Source organism: Micromys minutus (genome assembly GCF_963924665.1).
Source record: "Micromys minutus genome assembly, chromosome: 2".
Taxonomy (NCBI): Eukaryota; Metazoa; Chordata; class Mammalia; order Rodentia; family Muridae; genus Micromys; species Micromys minutus.
In genome coordinates, this window is record NC_137971.1 from 92830235 (window position 1) to 92856270 (window position 26036).

Sequence of the window (26036 nt, forward strand, 5' to 3'; positions counted from 1 at the left end):
GAAATATTGAAAAAGAAAGCTCATGAACTCAAGGACAACTTAGCTACAGTGAGATTGAAGTTTCCTCTATCTCAAACATAAAACAAACACCCCCCCCAAATAAAGCATGATTTTTAGATAAGGACTCGAATATGCCTGGTTGTTCCAGCAGTCAATATGAAGCTGAGGATGGCTGTGAACTTCTGATCATCTTCCCTCTCTCAAATGCTAGGATTACAGGTAGGTGCAACCACACTCAGTTTATTTGATGTTAGGGATCAAACTCAGTACATCTCAGTCCAAGATAATGATTTTTAATTATTACAAATGTTATCAGTACTGAGAACTACCCATCCAATTTAACCAAACTTTCATTATGGCCCACATAATTCCAAGCTTTCTAGAAGTTGGTTTCCAGTCCAAAAACTTAATAACATCAGTGAAGCTCAGGTTAAAGAAACAGATGGAAGGACTGGAGAGAAGGCTCAGTAGTTAAAAGCACTTGTCCTTGCAGAGGATCAGGGTTCAATCCCTCCATATAGGAAAATAAAACAAAGGATAGGAGTTTATCTATCATAATTCATTGTCAGAAGCCACCTAGGAAAGGCTATGACAAGCAAGTTTCCTGAAGATGGCCCACCATTTTGCATAGTTGTAATGGGTGTGCTCTAGACAGGCACAGCCCTAGAAACTTCTTCCCAGGAGTGCTTCTTGCTGTTGATATGCCTTTCCTGCCATTATTACATTACCACACCAGCAAATCCCCTGCAGATTAAAATGAAAATGAACTTTTATGAACTAATGCTGTTTGGAATAATTAGCCACTCTATAAAATTCCTGATTTGATTCAGAGAATTTTAGAAAGAAGATTTAAAGAGATTGTTTTAGTTGGTTTTCCAGAAAGATAATAAAGTTAGAATCAAGAATAGAATGTGCACCCTCCTCATAGAATAGCAAGGAAAGGCTACATAATAAAGAATACAATGAGCTTTCATAAATTACACTAAGAAGAGAAATAGCCCTGGGACAGATTTGTGATCAAGGAAAAACATTCATTGAAGGTTGGGTCCAAGGATAAGGCCACAAGTGTGAACCATGATAAAGCAAGGCCACGTGAAATTGTTGCTTTGAACTTATAATGAGCTTATAGGATGAAACACTTCTTTGAACTTACTATCAACATCCTTCTGTAACTCCCCTATTGTGTAGCATTTTATCTATGAGGTAATTTTATGAAGAACTTTTGTCTAAGAAGGCATAAAAAGGCCAGAGAGAAGAAATAAAGTATGGTTTCTGTCTATATGTATGTACATACATATGTGTGTTGATATATATGTACAGGTTATGTGTATTATATAAATATGCATGTACACTTGTGAAACTGATGAAATAGGTGGTCGGGCTGGACCTGTGCGTCTCATTCGCAAATCCAGGAGCCAAAGCAGCTTAACTAATTCATTGCTACAAGTTGGGTACATTACAGTTATTCTCTTATTTGAAGCTTCTATGCACAATTGCACTATCCAAGAGGCAGCCAGAAGCTACCAATGTAAATTAAAATCTCTTAAAATTAAGTTAATAAATCCAGTTCATCGGTGGCACTAGTCACTTGAAATATCCAATAGCTACAAGAGATTAGTGGCTACTATGCTAGACACTGCAAATTATACATTTTCAGTATTGTAGAAAGTTCTATTCCACAAAATTGGTCAAAACAGCTTACTACATATAAATTTCAATTCTATATCTTTATCTTTTATTTTGAATAGGTAAAAGTAAAAACAGGGGTGGGGAGATGGTTTTCAGTTAAACCACTTACCACAAACATGAGGACTTAAGGTTGGATCCCCAGCATCCACATAAATGACAGGTGGGCATAGTGGCCCACCTATAGTCCTAGCACCTTGGAAGGCAGAGACAAGTAAAGCTGGCTAGCCAGACTAGCTGAACCAGTGAGCTCTGAACTTAAGTGAGAGACTTTAACTGAATACATCAAGCGGAGAGCAACTAAGGAGGGCACCCAGTGTCAATATCTGCCCCCCACACACATGTGAATACATATACATGCATGCCCACATACCCATGTGTGATGGCTAGTTTTGTATCAACCTTACAGAAGATAGAGTCATGTGGGAAGAAGGAACCTCAACTGAGAAAATAACCCCATGGCAATGATCTATGGGGGCATTTACTTGATTGGTGATTGAAGTGGGAAGAACCATATTGTGAGCTATGCTACCCTGAACTAGTGAAGCTATAAAAAAGCAGACTGAGCAAGCATAGGGAGCATGCCAGTATGCAGTGCTCCCACGACTCCTGCTTTAGTTCCTACTTCCCTCCAGGTTCCAGCCTTGAGCTGCTACCCTGACTTCTCTTTACGATGAACTACAAATGTAAGCTGAAATAAACCTTTTCATAACCAAGTGCTTTTGGTCCTGGTGTTTTATCACAACAACAGAAACCCAACTAAGACAATATGTGTGCTCGCACACACACGCAAAAACACAAATACGCATGGCCAGCATACACACACATATACATGTGAAAACAGAAGCAAAAAAGAAAAGCAATCTGGCTCATCTATCTATAAAAACAGGCTCTAAACTTCAGTCACAAGTTTGTGTTTGTACTTTTAATTAATAAATAATAAAAAATAGTTACAACAGAAGGCAGTTGCCTGGGATTTTAGAAGAAAGTGTCATGTACATCTTGGTGGAAGGGGTAATGAGCTGGCTCAAGGATTAAAGGCATTTGCTGTTCTTCCAGAGGACCCAAATTCAGTTTCCAGAACCCAAATCAGATGGCTAATAACCACCTGAGGACTCCATGATAAAAGAAAAGATCTATCTTTCAAAAGTTGTCCTCTGACCTCCACATGCACACTGTGGTACACACATGCCCATACTCATATACATAGACAAACAGCTATAATAGTAAAATAATTTAAAATATATATTAAATTAAGGAATTTTAACAAAAAAATCCAGATAGCAAAACTACCGTTTTTATATAAAGTACAACTTCTAAATTTTAAAATTATTTTGTATATGGGCATTTGCCTGCATGTAGGTTTGTACTTTGTGTGGGCAGTGCCCTTGGTGTCCAGAAGAGGGAAATCAGATAACATAACTCATAACAAGAGTTACAAAAGGTTGTGAGCTACCATGTGTGGGTGCTAGGAACTGAACCCCAGTCCTCTGGAAGAGCTACCAGTGTTCTTAACTGCTGACACATCTATCCAACACTACAAAATGTTTTTTTGTTTGTTTGGGTTTTTTGGGGGTTTTTTTGAGACACAAATCTTGACTGGCCTGAAACAAGGCTAATCCCCATACAGAGGTAAAACAGAGCCAGGAGATGAATTTAAATGGTATCATTAAGCCCCCAAGTCAGAGAATACCTGTTGAAGGCCCCTCATCTATAGATATTTTAGTATTGTACAAGTTAACTTCCCTCTTTTGCTTACTGCAAATTGAGAAGGATTTTAACCCTAGCCAATTTTAAACAAAAATATTACCAAGCAATCATTCACAACCTGGTAAATCACACGGTCACCAAAGCTGAAGTGCCGTAGCAGCTCATCTCTCCATATCACGACATTAGGGTTATTTTAAATGGGCAATCATAAAAAATTATCTTTTAAAAATAATTTTACATTCATGTGCTGTTCATACATGTTTAATGTTTACCTCTATTTATTATCAAAAGTTAATTGCTTCTTGGTATGATGATTCTTGCCTTTAATGCTAGTACTCAGAAGGCAGAGATAGATGGTCCACATAGGAAGTTCCAGGCCAGCTAGGGTTACACAGTAAGATGCTTTCTTAAAAGCAAAAAAAAAAAAAGTTAATTGCTATATAAAGGAGCAAAAGCAGACTTACTCACATGGAGTATGTTCAAACCAACTGAGGTCAAATGAGATCATGATTTACTGTACAAATCATAGTTCACAGTAACTTAGCTAGTGAGAAAGGGTGGAGGGATGTGTCAGCAGATGGCCCCCATAATATAGACATACTGAACTTTAGAACCTGAGCAACGGGACTACAGAAAAAGATACTATTTAGTTAGACTTTTTAAGGTTTAAAAAATATTTTTTTATTGTTTATGATGTACTAGAGACTGGAGGTAAGAGAACAACTTGAAAGACAAAGTTCTCTTTGCTGCATGTGAGTCCCAGAGGTTGAAGTCATGTTGTCAGGATTGGTAGTAAGTGTCTTTTTGCTGAGATACTGCCTTTCTTATCAGAGAGTGGGAGTATGTGCATGTGATCTAGGCATTTAGGAGACTAAAGCAGGCTGACCACATACTCAAGACCAGCTGGATCTGTGTAAGTTTAAGAGCAGTTTAGGCTACATAGTATGACTCTGTCTTTTAAAATATGTTTTTTATATTTATATATAAATCTTACATAGCAACTTAAGCCTCATTATATGAATACAGAGAGGGAGAGAGAGAGAAAGGGGGGAGCACTTAAATACAATAAAGTCAGGCATGACAGCTCACGACTGCAATTCCAACATTAAAGAGGCAGAGATGGAAGGTTCAGGAGTTCAAGGCTAACACTAGCTACAAAGCAAGTTCAAGGCTAGCCTATCGCCCTCCACCCCCCACCCCCTGCCAAAAAAAAAAAATAGAAAAACCCTAATAGATAGATAGACAGACAAATAATAAAAAACAATTTTGGTTGGTATCACAGGTTCAAAATAAAGTTTTCAGTCCCCAAAAGAAATCTGCACATTACTTGGTTTGAGAACCACTGCTGTCAGCAAGAAGCCAAACTGTGACAGCAGAATATTGTGGTGAGATGCATCACCATCCTCTCTGATGTCAAAGCCACCTTTCAGGAGAATATTACCTAACCCCTTTCATTGTCAGGGACCCTTTAATTGTATCGGCCACATTGTAATCTTTTTTTTGTTGGCATCAGTGAGAACTTACTCACTCAAAGAATAAGTTTCCTCAGTGAAAAGTTTCAGAACTGCTCTAATTAGAGCCTCCGAACAGCATCAATAACACTTCATTTCAAACATTCAGCTTCATAGCCAGAGAGATAATCAATAGTTAAGAGCATTGGCCACTCTTGAAAAGGACCGAAATTTGGTTCTCAGCACTCATGTCTGGTAGTTCACAACTGCCCATAAACTACAAGTCCAGAGAATCCAAAAGCATTCATGGAGCAGCCACATACAAACGCTCACGCACGCACATGCGCACACACACACAGAATCGGGAGAGGGCAGAGAAAAATTGGCAACTCAAGGTCATCCTTGGCTGTGTAGAAAATTCAAATATACTCTGGACTACATGAAATCATGTCTCAAACAAAACTTAAAAATGAAAAAATAAAATTGGTTCATTTATCTAAGTACTTCTGAAATGTCTGTCAAAAACAAAGCAACCCTATGCCTATAATTCTATACCTCGGGAGTCTAAGGCAGGTGGAGTTCCAGGCTACCTGTGCTTCTTCTTGTTGTTGTTTTGGTTTCTCAAGGCAGGGTTTCAGTGTAGCCCCGGCTATCCTGAAACTTACTTTGTAGATCAGGGTGGCCTCAAACTCAGAGATGCACCTGATGTGTGCCACCACTGCCCAGCTGTCACCTGTACTTTATAAAGGGGCCCTAACTTTAAAACAAGAAAACAAAACCTCAGATATTACTCTGATCGCAGGCATAACCGTACATATGTTTTTTTCTATCAATCTCACATGAACTACAGAGTTGGGCAGTTTGGAATATGTCCCTTTATGCTCCTGCTTCCACTAAAATGTGACTACAAAGCAGGAAACCAGAAAACCATCTTGAACAAAGCAAAGTTGACAGCAAAGCTGATTCCATCTCAATGTCCTCAGAAGACTCTGGTGCTCAGGACAAAAGCTCTGATGTCGAGTGGTTCTGAGAATAGCTTAGACTATCAGCAGAGGCACGGGGTGAGAGGAAAAGGTGCCAGGAGAGGAAACGGGCAGGTAGACAGGCATACTGAATGTGCTCTAAGAATGCTCCTAGAAGACAAGATACCACAGACCCTTTGTGCAAACAAAGGATATCTAGCTAGTCACTGATTGGGTGAATTAGCACCCAGTCAAAAATACAAAAGAAGAAAATTTAATTTCCAAGAGATACATTCAAACCCCATGGCTTGAAAAGGATAATGGACTTAGTGTTAAGAAAAATACCGAGGAAGTAGAATGGATTAGCTATTATTACTGAAAATGAAAATATATCTGAACACACTAGCAATGTAGCCATTTACTGTAGTCTGGGCTGTCTGCTAATAAAGGGATAAGAGCAACATGCATGAGACGACAGACAAGTGCCAGCCTGTAAAGTACAGAAAACAACACAGCCCTGTAATTGTGCCAAGTGAGCTCGGCCTCATCCAACACAAAGAGGCCTTTCTGCTTGGCATATAGAGTGGAGGGAAGGCACCTTTTTTGTTGGTAGAAAAGCCTGAGGCCAGCGGTGCTTCAAGGGCCCTTTGTCTACTGAGAAGACGCCTTAGCACAAGCCTGGGCATAAATTCTTGGCATGTTCTAATCAGCACCCTCCACATGAAGACAGGCAAGAGTGACTCTAGAGCAGTGGTTCTCAGCCTCTGCACCAATGACATTTTATTGGGGTTATGTTTATTGTAGGGGCTGTGCTCTGGATCACTGCAGGACATTAAACAGTATCTCTAGCATGTGCCCAGTACATGCCATCAGTAATGCTGCCATTACAATAAAAATATCTATCTTCAGATATTATTGAATATTGCCCCCCAAAAGGCTAAAGTGTTCCCAGCTGAGAACCACTGCTTTAAATACTGTCTTGAGGTAGAGGTTCTCTAAGAGAATCACTGTACCCCAAGGATGGCTTCTGACCAGTCACTCTCTATGCTGCTAAGTTACAGGAAAAGGGGTGGCTTCAGTGTCATGTCAAACCTCAAGGCAATGTTGTGTTTGTTTGTTTTCAGCTCTATGTATTATTCAGCTACCTGGGCAGCAGCCCCATCTAGACAGGGCTTGCCAGCATGGTGTCTTCCATCTAAAGTCACTGCAAACTGAAACAACCTAAGCATAATGAGCTGCATCCCCCATGTTATCTCTATCTCTGATGGCAACTCCGAGTTCCAACATGATCTCACGCAACAGTCTAACTGAGACACCAGGACCTACTTAGATTTAAGTAGCTAAAAGTTAAGTCTTGTTCTATTTTCTCATCCCAGTTTTTTGTTATCATTAGTGTCTTTGCTTTGTTTGAGATAAGATCTCATATGGCCAACATAGGTTCTCATCCTTGTACCCCACCTCTGAGAGAGAGAAGATCACAGACATGCACCACCAGGCTCAGACGGCATTCTCAATCCAAAAGAGAAAAAAAAAAAAAAATGGAAAGAATCTCTGGGCCAAGGAAGGGAAAAGGCAAATATAGAGTAATTGCTGACAACAAGAGACTACAGAATTTGGCAAGAAAGCTTATGAGATCAGGTACAGATTACAGATGACTAGTATGCCCAAACCCAGGAGGGGTTTTAGCATCCAAAAACCATATACCTCACCAAACCTGTCTATATGGTCCCTAGAATATCAAGTGATGAACAATGCTACACAGAGTAAGAAAAGACCAAACTCTAGAGGTTATGACAACACTCGAAAGGAAGATAGATTTGCAGATACTGGGAGAATCATTCTTTATTGAATATATATAGTGTCTCTGGAAGGTTCTTATGTTCCAGTAAATAGCCCCAACCCATGTGTGTGTGTGTGTGTGTGTGTGTGTGTGTGTGTGTGTGCATGCGTGTGCGCGTGCATATGTGTGTATATACACATATTCAGCAAACATGGAATTCATGGATTATTAAAACAAATAAGTATGAAGTTAGAAAATTGAGCATTAGGATCAGGGAGCTTAGGGGGAAAGAGGATTAGATAAGATCATATTTCACTGTATGCATGTAGAAGATTCTCACAAATAAAAGTTTTAAAAGAAAGTGAGAGCTGGAGAGATGGCTCAGTGGTTAAGAGCACTGGCTGCTCTTCCAAAGGTCCTGCGTCCAATTCCCAGCAACCACACAGTGGCTTACAGCCACCTGTAATGAGATCTGGTGCCCCTTCTGGTCTGCTGAAGACAGCAACAGCATGCTCGTATACATAAAATAAAAGAAATCGAGAATCTACAAGACAACTGTCATCTCCAATCTTTTTGTTTTTGGATATGTTTGGTTGCTTGGTTAATTTTGTTTTTTGAGACAATAGAAACATGAAGCTTACACTATCTTCAAACTCACTACATAGTTAAGGCTGGCCTTGAACTCCTGATCCTCCAGTGTCCATTTCCCACATTCTAGGATTACAGTCATGTGTGTCTAGGCTTGGCCCTGCTAGATTTGTATTATGAAATATATAACATAAATTTGAAGCTAAAGACTTTAATTTCTATCTTATCCGTCATAGACTAATTGGGATAAACGACTTAAGTGATACAAGCCTCAATTTCCCTTTCTGTAAAATAGTCATTCTGTCACTCGGGAAACATTATTTTGTTCTCTTCCAAGCTAGGCCCTGGAAAAAGAACAAGGCTAAGAAGGAGATCCTTATTTCAGGTACTATGGCTTACAATCTAGCAATATCCCTCAGTAGTGATTGCTTGCACACATATTCACTTTTAAAAGGAGTTCATTGGCTGGAGAGCTGGCTCTACAGTTGAGGGAGCTCATTGCTCTTACAGAGGACTCCGATTCAGTTCATACCCATATCACAAGTCTCATAACTAGAATTCCAGTTTCACACATGTAGTGTACATAAACTCGTGCAGGCATACATACATATACTAAGTACGTAAATAAATAAATACTCCTTTCTAACAATAGAGTGGGGCTGGAGAGATGGCTCAGTGCTTAAGAGCACTGAGTTCTCCTCCAGAGGACCTCGGTTTAATTCCCAGCACCTACATGGCAGTTTACAGCTGTCTGTAACTCCAGTTCCAGGGGACCCAGCACCCTCATCAGACATGTGCAGGGAAAACACCAATACATATGAAATAAAAATACATTTAAAAATAGCGTGGTCAGAAGTTGGGTATGGGTCATGCACTAAGAACAGACTCCAGTTTGTCTGGAGTCCAAGGTCATGCACAAGGACAAGGAAAATTCTCGAGAAGCTGCTGGAGCTAAACGATAAGTTCTTGTAAGTGGGTCATCTCCAACTCAAGGATGGCCCACTCCAGGACCTAGAAATACAGAATGCAAAAGTCACAGACCCTCTGCTGCTTATGATTCTGAGGGGAAAAGCAAAAAAGGCAGTCTAAACTGAATCTATGAGATGGCTCAGACGGTCAAAGTCCCTGAAAGGCACTTGCTATCAAACCTGACAAACTGAGTTTCAGTCCCTGGGTCTTACAGAGTGAAAGGAAAACAGCAACTCCGGCTAATCATCCTCTGACCCTCCACATACTAAAACAAGCTAATTAAAATGAAAATAAATATAGTCCCATGCTTTTAACCCTGGCAGAAGTAGATGGATCTCTGTGAGTTCTAGGTTAGCCTGGTCTACACAGCAAGTTCCAATCTGGCCATGGCTGCATAGTAATACCATGTCTTAAAAACAAATAAATAATATAATAAATTAATATAATCCATGAAAGTGAAAACAGTAAAAGCATCAAGTAGTGATAAAGTACAATTAAGAAAAATTAAGCAGTAAGAGAATAAGTGTAAACAGAAAAGTCTTTTTAAGGACGGAAAGGCCTCTCTGGTGCCGTGACATTTGAGTAGAAAATGAAGTAAAGCTGTGAGCCACGTGGATACTTGGGGTAAGGGCACATCAGTGAAGGAATAGTAAGATCCTCCTATCTCTTCAGCTATAGCTGTCCTCCAGAGATGCGCCAAGGCAGATCCTGGGCCTTGGCCAATCTTTTCTCTTGCCAGGAAAAGAATAAGCAATAAGAAACGAGCTCCTGAGTCAGTATCTCTTTCCCATAATGGACTTGTGGTGCCTGTAGATGAAGCCCTCATCTACTTCTGTGGTTTCAAACCCTCATCTCAAGAGAACAACGTGCGCTCTGGGAGTTGCCAAACCCTTTTTGAGTCTCCTCACACAGCTATTAGTGCACTGGCTGGTTACCTAGTCAACCTCAGTTATTCATTTGGTCCACCAGTCAAATATGTCTGGCAGTTCCAAATGTGGGCTTTGTAATCATGTGCCTTGAACCAAACATCACTTATTAAAGGTAAGATCACAGTCTCATTTTTGTTACCTATAAAATGGTGATAAGTAGTTTTTAGATGGTGTGGTAAAGACATAAGGAACCTCCTATCCTATAATAAGTACTAAAGAAACCATGACTAGCCAACTATGGTGGAACAAAGCTTGGGAGGTGGAGCCAGGAGGATCAGGTATTCAAGACCTGCCTCAGATACACCTGCTGTTATCTCCAGTTGTTTATTCACTCATTCACCAATCTTTTATTAGTATTCCACGTAGAAGCTGCCAGGGTGCACTACTCCATCCTTAAGAGCTCTCTCCAAAAGAAGATATAAGAGTAAATGAACAAGCACAACAGTGTGGTAGGTGTTCTCTTTGAGAGATTAGGTGATACAGGGTTCAGAGAAAGACACGGAACTAGCTGACAGGCATCACGAAGCTTACTTGTAGGCTAACTTAAAAAACCAATGGAAGGGGCAATAGAGATGGCTCGGCGGTTAAGAACACTGGTTGCTCTCCTTGAGGAATTGGGTTCATTCCCAGCACTCACACGCTATCTCAAGGCATCTGCAACTCCAGTTCCTTCTCTGGAGAACTGATGTCTTTTCTGGCCTCTGTGGGCTCCAAGCACATACAAAGTGCACAGTCATGCATGCAAGCAAAGCACCCATACACACAAAATATTTTTTTTAATTTAATTGAACAACAACTAAGTTTTCTAGTTTATTCTATGAGCAAACCAGCTATATAATCCTCCCAAAGTGGCTCTTCATAAGAATGGGATGTAGTCTGGAGCTGGGTTGTCTAAGAGGTTCCCTTCCTGCTCCCACTACCTGGGAATTTTAGTTTCCTAGCATGACATCAAAATCAAACTCCAAAACATCACTGTGAAAATAATCTGGGCCTTGGGCCTAGGCCTCATATGACAGGCCCACTCTTACTAGGTTACTATGTAAAACCCTAGTCTATTAAAGACCATAAGGACATACTATTAAAGGTCATATACAACAAAGCACAGAGAAAATCAGATCAGAGAAACATTGGCAGGGTGCTGCACAGCAGGAGAACAACCTTGTAACTTTGGAATGTGAAACTGTAAGATGGGACAATGGTAGAGACAAGGACAGACTTCCGACTTCTTTCCTGACCTGGGCTGATTTCAGTACTAAGTGTTAGAAAGTGGGATCATATAAGATACTGACTTCAAGCAAACTGATAGGGAAACGAGCAGGTAACAGGCTGTAATTAACATGTTAGGTGCTATGATGAGATGACCATAAGAGGCTATGGGGACACAACACACATTACCTAGACTGCAGGTTTCAGGGAAGGTTCCAAAAGGAGATATCTAAATAGAATGTTTGTTTGTTTGAAGACGGATCTGAGGTAGCCAAGAGTGGCCTCCAACTCTCTTATAGCTAAGGATGATCCTGAACTCCTAACTCTCCTGCCCCTATCTCCTAAGTGCTTAGACTTACGGGATGTGTCATGACACATGGTTCACATGGTCCATACCGAGAATAGAACCTAGGGTTTCATGTATTCTGGGGCTAGCATACTACCACTTGAGACCACTTCTCTTTTTAAGACAGGGTATCGAGGGAGTCTTGGCTGTTCTCCTGGAGCTCACTCTTCAGACAAACCAGGCTGGATCTCCTGCCTCTGCCTCCTGAGTGTTGTGACTTCTTGTTGTTTTGATTTTCCAAACAGGTTGTCTCTATGTAGCCCTGGCTGTCCTGGAACGCACTCTGTAGACTGGCCTTGAACTCAAAGATCTGCCTTCCTGAGTGCTGGGAATAGAGGCATGAATTACCATACCAACAAGTTCTTTCTTTAAAAAACAGAAGGAAAGAAAAAAAAAAGAAGGAACCCATCATGTAGACCAGCTTCCAATTCAAGTCAATTTTCCTGCCTCAGTCATGAAACATACATGCCTAGTAATGTATTTTAAAATTAAAAACACAAGTCAAGGCCTGGGCATATAACTCAATGAGAGAGCACCATTCGGTACTTTGAAACCCCAGTACTTTGAAAATAAAAGAATGTAATGAAAAGAGACAAAAAAATATACACTAACTATAACAGGGTGGGAGACCCATTTACCGAGAAGTAGCAGAACCTGTAGGTGTGGCTTAGCAGAGAGAAGTCTGTCATCTGTAACACATGAGTATTAGAAGTCCAGACACGTTATCATGCACTCCTGTCTTGCTTTCCAGTCACCACAAAGTAAACAGTTTCCCTTGCCAAGCAAATTCTGCCTGAATGGAACACTTTACTACAAACCAAAGGCAACAAGGCTTCTGAAATTGAGAGCCAGACAAAATCTTCCAAACAAAATGTGTTTCTTCCTCAGTAAATGATAAGCCAAGCAGCCAGAAACATAAACAAGGTTAAGTGGACTTAATACCATCAGCCAATGACCTGATTAGTATTTTTACACTAGCCTATGAGCATGTACACATGAACAGACTATAAGTTAGGACGTAAAAAGGAAAATAATATTTATAAAACAGTGAAGGTTTCAACTGAGTCTGATGGTGTGCAACTGTAATGTAAGGAGCAGAGAAACTGAGGCAAGAGAATCATAAGTTTGAGAGCCCTGGCTATCTAACAAGTTTCAGAAAACACAAGTAATCCTAGCATTCAAAAGGCAGAAACTACACATGTTTGGGGCCAGCCTGTAATCCATAGTGAGTTTGGAGCCAGCACAGAGACACCGGCTCAATGAATAGGGTGAAGAATGACTGAGGAAGACTTAAAATGTAAGCCTTGGGCCTCTATACACTTGTGTGTGTGTGTGTGTGTGTGTGTGTGTGTGTGTGTGTGTGTGAACAAATATGCAAATAAATTCATATCGTGCACAAGGGCAAATGTAAAAAAGATGATGAAAAAAGGGTTGAAATAAGTAATTTCAGCCTTCATATTAAAAATTTAGGGGGGAGAGAGGGGGCTGTGGGGGGAGAAAGAGAGAGAGAATATATTATTTCACATCCACAGGACATGGTGATATTGCCTGTAATTCCAGCACTTACTTAGGAGGTGAAGGCAGAAAGATCAGAAGTTCAAAAACCAGTCATGGCTATACAGCAATTTGAGGCAAGCCTGAACTATAAGATGTTATCTAAAACAAACAAACAAAGATTAAAGACTTAAAAGATACTCAACCAAAGAAGATATTCGAGCGACAGCTTAAGGTACATGAAAAGATGCCCAGTATCATTACTTACTAATTAAGCAAACCATAAACCAACACCAAAATAAGGCACCACTACACCGTGCTAAAATGTAACAGGCTGATGAAAGGAGACAGGGAGCCGAGAGTCTCATAGGCTGATGGGAATATCTAGCAGACAGGTTCTTGAAACCTGCCATATGATTTAGTCATTCCACTCCTAGGTATTTTTCTAAGACATAGAAAATGCACATGACTCATATTCAAATGGGCAGTTCAGCCTTATTTGTAATAGACAAAAACTATATGTAGCCCAAATGTCTAACAAGAGGTAAATGAATAAAAAATATTGAAGTGTATCTCTTCAATGTATTAATACTCAGGAATAAAAAAAGATGAGCTATTTGTACATGTAAAGTATGAATCTCAAAATAATTATGTTAAATGCAAAAGACTACATTTTAAAGGGTATATATTATATAAATCTACTTAAATAAAATGCTAGAAAATGTAAAGTGCACTTGTCAGAAGGTAGTTCAGGAGTTATTGAGGGGAGGAGAAATGACAGAGGCTATGAGGTAATGAACGTAGTCTGCCTTTACTCTGTAGTAGCTTCACAACTGTTCACACACGCCAAAGCATAGACTACAATAAACTATAAATGCTTGTGATTTATAGCAATATCACCTCAGTAACTCGCATGAAAATGCTGCTAAAATCACGTTATGGCAGCAGCATAGGAGATGTACGTAGGAGTAACATCTAGGAAGAATCGGAGAGGGATATAATTTCCCTATTATATGAGGATAGAAGTAAGACCCTTTTCCCTTCTAGTATATGTGTAAAGTAAAACATAAATGACTGTGTTAAATATTAGGTCACAACATAGATGACAATTTTGGTTCAATCATCAGAAAGAAAAGTTATGTAGGGACTTTAGAGAATAGCTCAGTGTAGGTAACAAGCTTGGCATTTGTGAGGGCCCGGATTTGAACTCCAGCAAGTAAAAACCAGCATGGTGTTGTGGAGGGAGAGTGTGTTCGAGCACCGGTTACCATGGTCTTGTAACCCCAGGGTTTGGGAGACAGAGAGGCAAGAGTTCAAAGCTAGCCTTGGCTACCTGAGGTGCTGCCCCAAGAGAGGGAAAAGAGGAGGGAATAAACAAATTTTCTTTTTCTTTTAAAAATGTATCTGGGGTATTCAGAGCTTTCTGGGGTTAGTATCCCATTATCAGTGACTGCATATTATGTCTGTTCTTTTGTGACTGGGTTATCTCACTCAGGATGATATTCTCTAGATGCAACCATTTTCTTAAGAATTTGGTTAAGTCATTGTTTCTGGTGGCTGAGTAGTATTCCATTGTGTAAATGTACCACAATTTTTGTATCCATTCATATACTGAAGGACATCCGGGTTCTTTCCAGCTTCTGGCTATGATAAATAGAGCCGCTATGAACATTGTGGTGCATGTGTCTTTGTTGTATATTGGAATAAAAAAAAACATTATGCTCAATCCTTACACACCAAGAAAACTTTGACTAATTCCGAGTTACATCCTGTTTTACATGTACTTTTTGCTCATTGTAACTAGTAAGATCTTAATGCATACTATCAAACCTTTGGGAAAAGGCTACAAGTATGCTCCTCACCTCTTGCATTCCAAGTTCATACTTATAAAACTTACTCTTAAAAACTAGGCACCTTATCATCACGCTATTAGAGAAGTCGACCAAAACTAAACAGACTGCTGGAAGATTTCCCTGGCAATGCTATATAATGCCAGAGCTCATGGCATTGCCTCCTCTCTCTTCAGGAGACAGCCTGCATTGCTGTAAAGAAACAGTCAACTGAGAGAGAGAGAGAGAGAGAGAGAGAGAGAGAGAGAGAGAGAGAGAGAGAGAGAGAGAGAGAGAGAGAGATTAAACTTCTGAAGACTTCCAGAATGCTTTCTCCTGCATGCTTCTTCTAAACTGACAAAACAGTTAAGTGACAGAAGCTGCCCCGTTTTCTGCTGCAAATCTAATGAACCTAAGGCTGCTCTCGACCTATATGCAAGTTCCTTTTCAGGTTTAAATTCTGTAGTCAGAGATAAGAATCTGAATGAAAATAGAAACAACTTCACTCTACTAAAAGCAGTGTGGTCTGCCACCAGATGAGAAGGAAATGCACTGATCTACAAGGATCAGATTGAGATCTAGTCCAGGCTCTCCTAAATGCATGACAATGAGCACACAATTCTATAAGCCAAGTCCTAAGTTTCCTCATCTAAAAACAAGGAAAATTAAAAACAGTGGCAGGAGCCTATAATCCCAGCTGCTTACAAGGCTAAGATCCAAGAATCTGAGGCCAACATGGCCAAAATAAGGGGACACTCTCAAAATTCTGAAGCCCAGCATAACTCTATAACTCATATTTAACCTTTCTTAACACCTAATACTGGTCAGTTTTTTCTTTTTCTTTTTCTTTTTTTCTTTTTTTGAGGGGGTCAACTTGATACGGCTAGGATTGTCTTAGAAGAGGGAACCTCAAATGAGAAAAATGTCTCCATAACTTTAACCCGTAGGTAAGCTTCTGGGGCATTTTAAAATTAATGATCGATGTGGGAGGGCACAGGCCACTGGAGTGATGCCCCTCCCCCAAGGCAGGAGGTCCTGAATGGAGTAAGAAAGGAAACTGAATAGCCATGAGAGCAAGCCAGTAAGCAGCATACCTTTATGGTATCCACGTCAGTTCTGCCTTGGCTTCTCCTGATGATGGACTATAAGCTATAAGCCAAATCAACCCTTTCCTCCCCAAGTTAATTTTGGTTAAAACTGGGACACATCTGCTCTATAAGACCTTGGGAAAACACTGTTTCCATTATCTGTCTGTCTATCTACCTACCTGTCTTAGAGACTTCACAGACCGCAGGCTGCCCTTGAACTTAGTGAGGATGACCTTAAACTTCTGGTCCTCTTGCTTCCCCTTCCCAAGATCTGAGACATTTGTATACTACCACTCCTGGGTTTCCTAGTGTTGGGAAGCAAACTCAGGACTTTGTTCATGAGCAGCAAAGACACTTACCAACTGAACTACAAGCTTCCGGTCCTAGTGAGATCCAAGGAAGCTCTAGCCACAGAGATAAAGGAGGAAGCTAAAGATCTGTTTCTTTCTTTCCTGTCAAGTATCATAAACTAAGCATGCTCCTTTACTCAGAATTCTGAATAAAATGCTCCAGTGGGGGAAACAAGGTAGCTATGGTTTAGGAGCTTTATTACTAGAAAGGTATAAGATTTTCATTGATAAATTCAACATGAGTCAGTAATGTGACCACTGAGGGCACTAGCATTTAATCAGGAAGTGTTAGTATATATGCCCAGGGCGCAGAGCCCAGAAATTGGCAATGCAGTTCAGCTCTGTGCAAATCAAACCACATTTAGGATTCTGTGCCCAACTCAAGGATCTAAGAAGGATATAAAAATGTTTACAAAAAGGACATCTGAATCAGAAACAGACTTAAATGCTTTTATTCCAAGATGAAGGACTATTTAACTTGGCAGGGAGAAGCAGTGGAGGTGCCACTCAACCTTTGAAAGGCCTAGGACTCAGAAGAGGTGGACTGGGCAGAGAGTACAGAACAGGCTGCCTCAGGAGAACAGCAAGCTCCTTATCTCTGGGGGTGACATGACAAGCTGGTGGGGGCAGAAGTTGACAGGCTGGATTCAAGACATCCTAATGAAGGACAACTTTGACCTTTGCCCAGCATAATGACTGTAGCTCAGTCTTATTCCATGACATATAGAATGATTTCAGTATTCACTTCTCGTTAAGCATTTTTTTGTTGTTCATGTCCTTTTAAGGACAGTATCTATTCATCCTCGCTAAACCTCTGACAACTAGGACCGCAACCATGCTGCCTGTTACCTTCTGATGCCTTCCATGCCTTCCACAGGTCCTCCACGCTGATGAGCTTATCCTCACCATGGAAGGTGCTGTGTTTCACTGTAGGGTCATGGTAATTGAGGTCTTCCCTTAGGAACTGTAAAGGAAAAGCACACAAGTCACAGGAGATACTTGTGAACCACCAGGATCCCCACAAGTCACTTGTCTCCAGATATAATAACACATTTCCAATGCACCACTTATAAACCCCACTCATGTGTCTTTCTATGTGAATGTTTCTGTTGCTAGTGAAAATAATTTTTCACTTTGCTTATGTTTCATATGAAAAGACAGATATGTTAGAATTCTTCCCTCATACTGCTTATCATCATCATCATCATCATCATCATCATCATCATCATCATCATCATCATCGATAGAGTGACAGTTGACTCAACAAACCACAGGGAAACAAAGAAAAGTTACTGCTCAAAAGGAATGTTCAGTATGTCTGTGCATGCCTGTGCACACATGTACATTTGCACAAGTCACAGGTCAACATTCACCTTACCTTTTGAGGCAGAGTCTTACTGAACCTGGAAACTATCAATGTGGCTAGGCTGACTGGCCAGCAAGCTCCAGAAATTCGCCTGTCCACCCACACCACGCTGACATTACAGACATGTGCTGTAGTGCTCGACTTTTTATGTGGATGCTAAGGACCAGAACTCAGGCCCTCACACTGTGTGGTGGATACTATATCAACTGAGCCATGTTTCCAGTAGCTCTAATTCTTTAGTTTGTTTGTTTGGTGGTTTTGTTTTTTTATTATGAACAAAATCTCATATAGCCCAGTCTAACCTGGAACTTGGTTAGACTCTTGAGGATGACTCTGAACTCTTTTTTTTTTTTTTGGAAGAGGAGTAGAGGGTTAAAATATGGGAGAGGGAAAAGTGAAAGAAAGAAAGAAAGAAAGAAAGAAAGAAAGAAAGAAAGAAAGAAAGAAAGAAAGAAAGAAAGAAAGAAGGAAGGAAGGAAGGAAGGAAGGAAGGAAGGAAGGAAGGAAGGAAGAAAGAAAGAAAAGAAAAAGAAAAGCAAGAAAGAAAGGAATAGAGAGAAGGAAGGAAGGAAGAAGGAAGGAAGGAAGGAAGGAAGGAAGGAAGGAAGGAAGGAAGGAAGGAAGGAAAAGGTTTGGCCAGTCATGGTGATTCATGCCTTTAATCCCAGAACTGAAGAGGCAGAGGCGTGTAGATCTCAGATGTGAGTTTGAGGCCAGCCTGGTCTATAGAACAAGTTCCAGGACAGCCAGGGCTACACAAAGAAACCCTGTCCTAAAAACCACTCCCACAAAAAGAAAGAATGGGAAGAAAAAAAAAAAAAGAAAGAGAAAAGAATGGGAACTAATGAAGTTTTATGTGAACTGTTTTATTTCAAATGTAATTAAATTTGTATCTCCGTGTGCATTTGTGTACATGAGAGAGCAGAGGCATCAGACCCCCCTGGAACTGGAGTAAACAACCCAGGAGACCTCTGGAAGAGCAATGTATTTCTTTAACTACCATCTCTCCAGTCCTGAAATGTGGCAGGTAATAAATGTTCTACTTAAAACTGAGGAAATTTCCCCCTGTGCCCACGTGTTCAAGGCTTTTCTCCACGTTCTTTTCTATTAAGTTCAGTGTATCTGGCTTTATGTGGAGGTCCTTGATCCACTTTGACTTGAGCTTTGTACAGTGAGATAAGAATGGATTGATTTGCATTCTTCTACATTCTGACCGCCAGTTGAACCAGCACCATTTGTTAAAATGCTGTCTTTTTTCCACTGGGTGATTTTAGCTCCTTTGTCAAAAATCAAGTAACCATAGGTGTGTGGGTTCATTTCTGGGTCTTCAACTCTATTCCGCTGATCTACCTGTCTGTCTCTGTACCAATACTATACAGTTTTTAATCACTATTGCTCTGTAGTACAGCTAGAGGTTAGGGATGGTGATTCCCCCAGATGTTCTTTTATTCTTGAGAACAGTTTTTGCTGTCCTGGATTTTTTGTTATTCCAAATGAATTTGAGAATTGCTTTTCCTAACTCTATGAAGGATTGGGTTGGAATTTTTATGTGGATTGCATTGAATCTGCAGATTGCTTTCAGCAAGATGGCCATATTTACTATATTAATCCTGCCAATCCATGGAGATGGGGGTCCCTTTGTTGAAGGATGGGGACAACCATCCATCTCAAAAATTTTAACCCAGAATTGCTCCTGTCTAAAGGAAATACGGGGACAAAGAGTGGAGCAGAGACTGAAGGAAAGGCCATCCAGAGACTGCCCAACCTGGGGATCCATCCTACATGCAGACACCAAACCTAGATATTATTGCTACTGCCAAGAAGTGCTTGCTGACAGGAGCCTGATATAGCTGTCTCCTGAGAGGCTCTGCCAGAGCCTGACAAATACAGAGAGGGATGCTCACAGCCAACCATTGGACTGAGAACCGGGTCCCCAATGGAGGAGTTAGAAAAAAGACTGAAGAAACTGAAGGGGTTTTCAACTCCATAGGAAGAACAAAAATATCAATCAACCAGACCACCCAGAGTTCCCAGGGGCTAAACCACTAGCCAAAGAGCACACATGGAAGGACCCATGGCTCCAGCTGCTTATGTAGCATATGTACATATGTAGCAGAGGATGGCTTTATCTGGCATCAACAAGAGGAGAGGCCCTTGGTCCTGTAAAGGCTCAATGCCTCAGTGTAGAGGAATGGCAGGGTGGAGAGGTGGAAGAAAGTGGGTGGGTGGATGGGGGAGCACTCTCATAGAGTCAGGGGGAGGGGGAAGAGATGAGGGATTCCAGAGAGGAAACTGGGAAAGAGGATAACATTTGAAATATCAGTAAAGAAAATATCCAATACAAAAATTATGTGAAAAAAATCTGTACTAAAAACAAACAGACAAAAAACAAAAAAAAAAAAAAAAAAAAAAAAAAGAATGTTTTATCAGCTGGAGAGAAGGCTCAGCAGTTAAGAGCACTGGCTGCTCTTTCAGAGAACCCAGTTTCCATTCCTAGCACCTAGATGGTAGTTCACAGCTACCTGTGACTTCAGGTCCAGGAGATCCAATACATTCACACAGATACATATGCCAGTGAAACACCAATATACAAAAAGTAAAAGTAAATAAAAATTTAAAAGATGGTATAAAAGATGGTATATTAAACTACAACTCCAGTTTCTACTATATTTTAGATAAGCATTAACCTTGTTTTGTTTTACACTGAATATTGTCCGATAGCCAGCAGATGATAACTAGAACAATATTTCAAAGCAATAACAAAAATAAGATTGCTTTTTTGGCTCTCAAAACAAGCTCAGAATGAGGAGCTCCTCTCTCAAGAAGGTCCAAGGAGGTGCCCTAAAAGTTTTGTCTTCCATGGGAAATGCAGCACTGGCTGGAACGACGCTCAGCGGCTCAGCAGCTCGCCTGAGCACCAGCTGTCACTAGGTATATTTAGCTCTATGAGCTCAGAAGAGTGATCTTCCATGAGGTAGCACAGAGACAATCCCAAGCAGCAGTACAGTCCTGTGGGTGGTGGCAGAGAAGGAGGAAAGTGCAGCTCTAGAGTCCCTCATCACTGTCCCAGCTAGCCTCCTCAGAGGACAGAGCTCACTGACTTAAAGCCAGAAGACGGTACACCCTCAGGTGCAGGGACCTGAGCAGTTCTCCAGGGTGGCCCGTAGTACCACTGCCTCCTTCCTCCACTCTCCAACTGATCCTCACTATGTCTTCTATGCCTTCCAAACCAAACAGCACCTCCAAAGTCTCCTCCTCACAAATACTAAAAACCCATGTTTCTCAGCTCGTCTTTGTATCTTAAAACATCTAGCACTGACTAACTTTTCTGTTTGTGATATTTGTATTTTGAGGCTAGCCTTGAACTCCCGATCTTCCTTTATTTTAAGATTTATTTATGTATTATATATAAGTACACTGTAGCTGTCTTCAGACACACCAGAAGAGGGTATCAGATCTCATTGCAGATGGTTGTGAGCCACCATGTGGTTGCTGGGATTTGAACTCAGGGCCTCTGGAAGAGCAGTCAGTGCTCTTAACCACTGAGCCATCTCTCCAGCCCAAGCCTGATCCTCTTGCTCCCATCTCCCAAGCGTTGAGATTACAGGGATGCCCCCACCATGCCTTGTTTGTTGTTTACTTGTTTGTTTTTCAATGCAGGAAGGCTAGCCACAAACATGTGACCCGGCTGTTTCAGCATCCTCAGTACTAGAATTGCAAAAGTGTGCCACCATATTTAAGAACTGCCATTTTAACTGCCACAGCTCCAGGTGCAGTTTATACCAAGTACGAGGACACATGTTTCAGAAGGGAAAGAGGTGTCCTAAGTGGCCTCTCACCAGCTACTGCTAAAAGGTTAGGAGAAGGTTTCTCACTTATCCTTCATGCACTTAGGTCTTCTGTCAGTTTAAACACTGGAATGAAGTGGGGGTACAGTGGAGACAAATATAATGTCAGCACTTGACATATCAGGATCAGGAGTTCGAGGTCATCCTGGGCTATGTAAGACCCTGTCTCAAAACCAAACCAAACCACTAGAATGACCTTTATGAAATCCAAGTCTAACTTGACCAACTCCTTTAAAATTCCATGGCTCCTCACAACCTATAAAGTAAAGCCCTAGGTTCACAGTATCACATTGGGGCCTTAGAAAATGTGGCCTATACACTTACTGTCCACTGGCATTCCTTCATACTTTCCCTCCTGGTCTAACCAGGGGTTGGGATACTATAATAAGCCAAATCCAGTTTACAGTCATTTTATTTACATTTTTCTTTCATTTGGGGTTTGTTTTAGTATGTATCCTAGGCTGGCCTCAAATGTATTGTACAGCCAAAAACAATCTTGAATTTCTGATCCTCCTGATTCAGAGTGCTGGGATTACCAGCATTTACCACCAGCATGCCCAGTACATGTGCTGGAGATCAAATCCTGGGCTTTGTGCATGCTACGCAAGCATGTCACTAATGGCTAAGCCATATCCCCAGTCCCAGTATGGAAAGCTTTACCAGAAAACAGCCTCACTAATTCACCGACACATTATCTATAGTTTACTTTATACTATAAAAGTAGAACTGAAACCAGATGTGGTCGGTCATAACTTTAATCTCAGAACTCAGAAGGCAGAGGCAGAAAGATCTCTATGGGTTATAGGCCAGACTGGTCTACATAGTAAGTTTCAGATCAGCCAGGACTACCCAGTGAGATACTATCTCAAAAACAAAAACCGAAACAAATAAAACAAAACAAAAAATCCTGAGTAGTTGTTATTAAAAAAAAAACCTTAAAAATTAATCTCTGGCTATTTCCAGAATAAGTAATTAATCCCTCTCTAGAGACATCAAGCCATTTCCAGTTCTTAAGCAAATCATGCACTTTTATAGCTCCAAGCATTTCTACAACATGGTCCACATAAAATGCTTTATACCTATTAAAACTTTATGCTTGTTAAAATCACTGCCTCTGCGTAGTTTGCCACACTTCTAGGTAAGCTAATTGAATGTCCTTATATTTGTTCTCTTAGTTCTCAGGGTACATATTTATGACAGTATTCCTACTACACTATAATTACTATTTAATTAGCTCCTCCTACTTTCCCTAAGCAACTCAAAAATAGAGACTCTATTTATCACTTTATTCACTTACAGTGTAAATTTCCTAGACTACTCAACTAATAATGAATTTAGCTTCATAAACTTATCTCTGAATATAAGCCCTGGCATAGAGCAGAGTACACAGTTATTAAATAGCTGAAAAGCCGTCTCTTATTTGAGTTTACCCTACAACACACAGAATGCTAGGCACATGCCTTAACTGTCAAGAGAGTTAAACTGGCTGGAATTCAAGTTAGACCTTGCTTCTAGAGCTAGTTGCTTCGGTTTTAATTGTGGGCTTATCACTTACTTTCAATGTATCATGTACACCATCTATAAAATGGAGGTAACAGTAATGCCCTCATAATACAGCACTTACTTATAAATGAGTCAATTTATGATAACAGCTTACAATAGTACCTGAAACAAAGTGTGAGTGTTGAAGAGATGAGTTCTTTTAAGGATAATACAGCTAAGTAAGTACAATCCTGGGAACCAATATTATAATGATACAGATCTCTCAGATCTAAGAGAGTCCTATAGAGGACATAGAAGGGAGATCTATCTCTCAGTGCCTGCTAACAAAAGCCAATAAGGTAGAAGATACAAAATGCAAAAAATTAAGGCAACAGTCCCCTAACTTCAAAGGTTCTTTCTGTTCTGCACTAAGATTCTTTGCAATCCCTAACTCCACCCTAAACTGAAATTAGCCTTTTCCAAAACCATCTATGACTTTATTGAGCATCAACTGCTTCTTTCTCCTATTCCTGATGATAATAAATTTCTAGTCTCTGAAATTATCAGCCTTTTCACCAGTCCAATGAGCTGCACATGCCACTCTCTCATCTAAAACACTCCCCTTTTTCTCCTGACCATACGTAGGTATCTGTTTAGGTCCAGGTTACTTATTAGGGCTACTAAACATGGATAAAACTAAGTTAGGTCTCCTCCTCCCCTTCCCCCTTCTCCTTCTTCTGTGACTTATACTGTTCACTTAAAATAATACATAATCTTCAACTGTTTTCTAGCTCTCTGCCACAAGGAAACTTCCTCTAAAACAGCAACACCACCTTTTCTTTTTCCCTTTATTTGCAGCACAAGTGAAAGCAGAGGATACCTATGTGGCTGATGAAGGGCATGACAAAGGTCAAATCTTAAAGGCAACACATAAGGTTGAACTCACCAGGCATCAGAACAGAACAGCAAAGACTGGGTTACACTAACATCTCCAGTCTTGCAAACTATTAGGACCAAAGTATCCAAAACAGTCAAGGACTACCAGTTGGTGACCTTAGTTTTATGATAGGACAGAAATAGATCACTAATTAGAAAGAATTTCCTCAGAGAGAAAAGAACGTCTTCTTAATTGGGGTCAATGATGCCATATCTACACAGGATGGATGTGCAGCACTGGACAGACGCAGCAGGGAGGATACTTGCAGTCTGTGCCCGTACCACCATGAACACACCCAATCTCCAAGCTAAACTGTGTCAGTCTGGCTCACCCCTGGATGGAAGACAGGATATTTACAAAAACTGCTGGGATAGAAGGCACCATAAGAAGCTATATGGACAAAGTCTCCAGTAAAACTGAGGAAGAGATTCTCCAGGAACCCACAGGCCACTCAAGCCAGGAGAGCAGTTAGGCTAATTAAAGACTTTCACCTCGCTTAGAGGAACAAGTCCATAGCACTAAGTACCAGTGTGTGTGTGTGTGTGTGTGTGTGTGTGTGTGTGTGTGTGTGTGTGAGAGAGAGAGAGAGAGAGAGAGAGAGAGAGAGAGAGAGAGAGCAATCTCATACTAGTAATGTAATAGCATACCTGAAAGCTCTAGAACAAAAAAAGTCACACACAAATGGAATAGACCCCCAAAAATAAACTCAGAGCTGAAATCAAGAAAGTAGAAACAAACTAACAAAAAAAATGACAAAGAATCAGTGAAACAAAGAATCAGTTCTTAGAGAAAATCAATAAGGTTGACAAATCCATATCCAAATTAACTAAAAGACAGAGAAGAATATTAAAATTAACTAAAATCAAAAGGAAGGATTTAACAAAAAATATTGAGGAAATTCAGAGAATCGTAAAGACATGCATTAAAAACCTGTACTTCACCAAATTGGAAATTTTTAAAGAAATGTATCATTTCCTTGATACATACCTCTTCCAAAGTTAAATCAAGAACAGATAAGCAATTAAGTAGATATATAACCCCTATGAAATAGAAGCAGTTACTAAAAGTCTCTCAACCAAAAGAAAAAAAAAAAAAAAAGCCAGAGCCAGATGGTTTTACTACAGAATTCTATAAGACTTTCAAAGAAGAGCTAATACCAATACTCCCCAAATTATTCCACAAACGAGAAACAGAAGGGGCCTAATCCATTTTATGAGGACATAGTTACCCTGATATATAAATCACATAAAGACACAACAAAGAAAGAGAATTACAGGCCAATTTCCTGTATGAACATAGGTGCAAAAATTCTCAATGAAATACTTGCAAAACAAATCCAAGAACACATCAAAAAGATCACTGCCCATGATTAAGTAAGGTTTATTTCAAAGATGCAAGGATGGTTCAACATACATAAATTAATAAATGTAATCCATCACATAAACAAACTAAAGGGCAGAAACCACATGATATTCCCATTACATTCAGAAAAAGCTTTTGACAAAACACAAAAACCCCTTCATGATAAAAGTCCAGGAGGGATTAAGGGAACATTAAGACATACCTAAACATAATAAGTTCAGTTTACACCAAGTCCATAGCCAACATCAAATCAAATGGAGAGAAACTACAAGCAATTCTAGTAAAATCAGGAACAATACACATTCTTCATTCCTACTCAATACAGTACTTGAAGTCTTAACTAGAGTAGTAAAATGGCTGAAGGAGACCAAGGGCATACAAACTGAAAAGGAAGAAGTCAAAGAATATTTGTAGATATGATAGTATACATGAGTAACCCTAAAAATTCCACCAAAAACTCCTATAGCTGATAAACTCTTTCAGCAAAGAAACTGAATACAAAAAAAAAAAAAAAAAAAAGACTCACATAATTCAGTAGCCTTCTATATACAAGTGACAGACTACGAAAGAAATCAGAAAATAGCCTCAAAAAAATATAAAATATTTTGGGGGAAACTCTACCCAAGGAAGTGAAATACTTGTATACAAAAAAA

General features: G+C 40.1%; 1 protein-coding gene across 6 annotated transcripts in view; it reads right to left on the bottom strand.

Annotated features, from left to right (window-relative positions):
* The window catches only part of STIM1 (stromal interaction molecule 1), a 159296-nt gene that overhangs the window by 30369 nt on the left and 102891 nt on the right, over positions 1-26036 (bottom strand). For all 6 annotated transcript variants that reach the window (XM_080913537.1, XM_080913538.1, XM_080913539.1 and 3 more), the window contains exon 3: positions 17238-17352. In XM_080913537.1, the coding sequence (XP_080769663.1) occupies positions 17238-17352 (115 nt within the window). The remainder of the gene's footprint in view (positions 1-17237; positions 17353-26036) is intronic.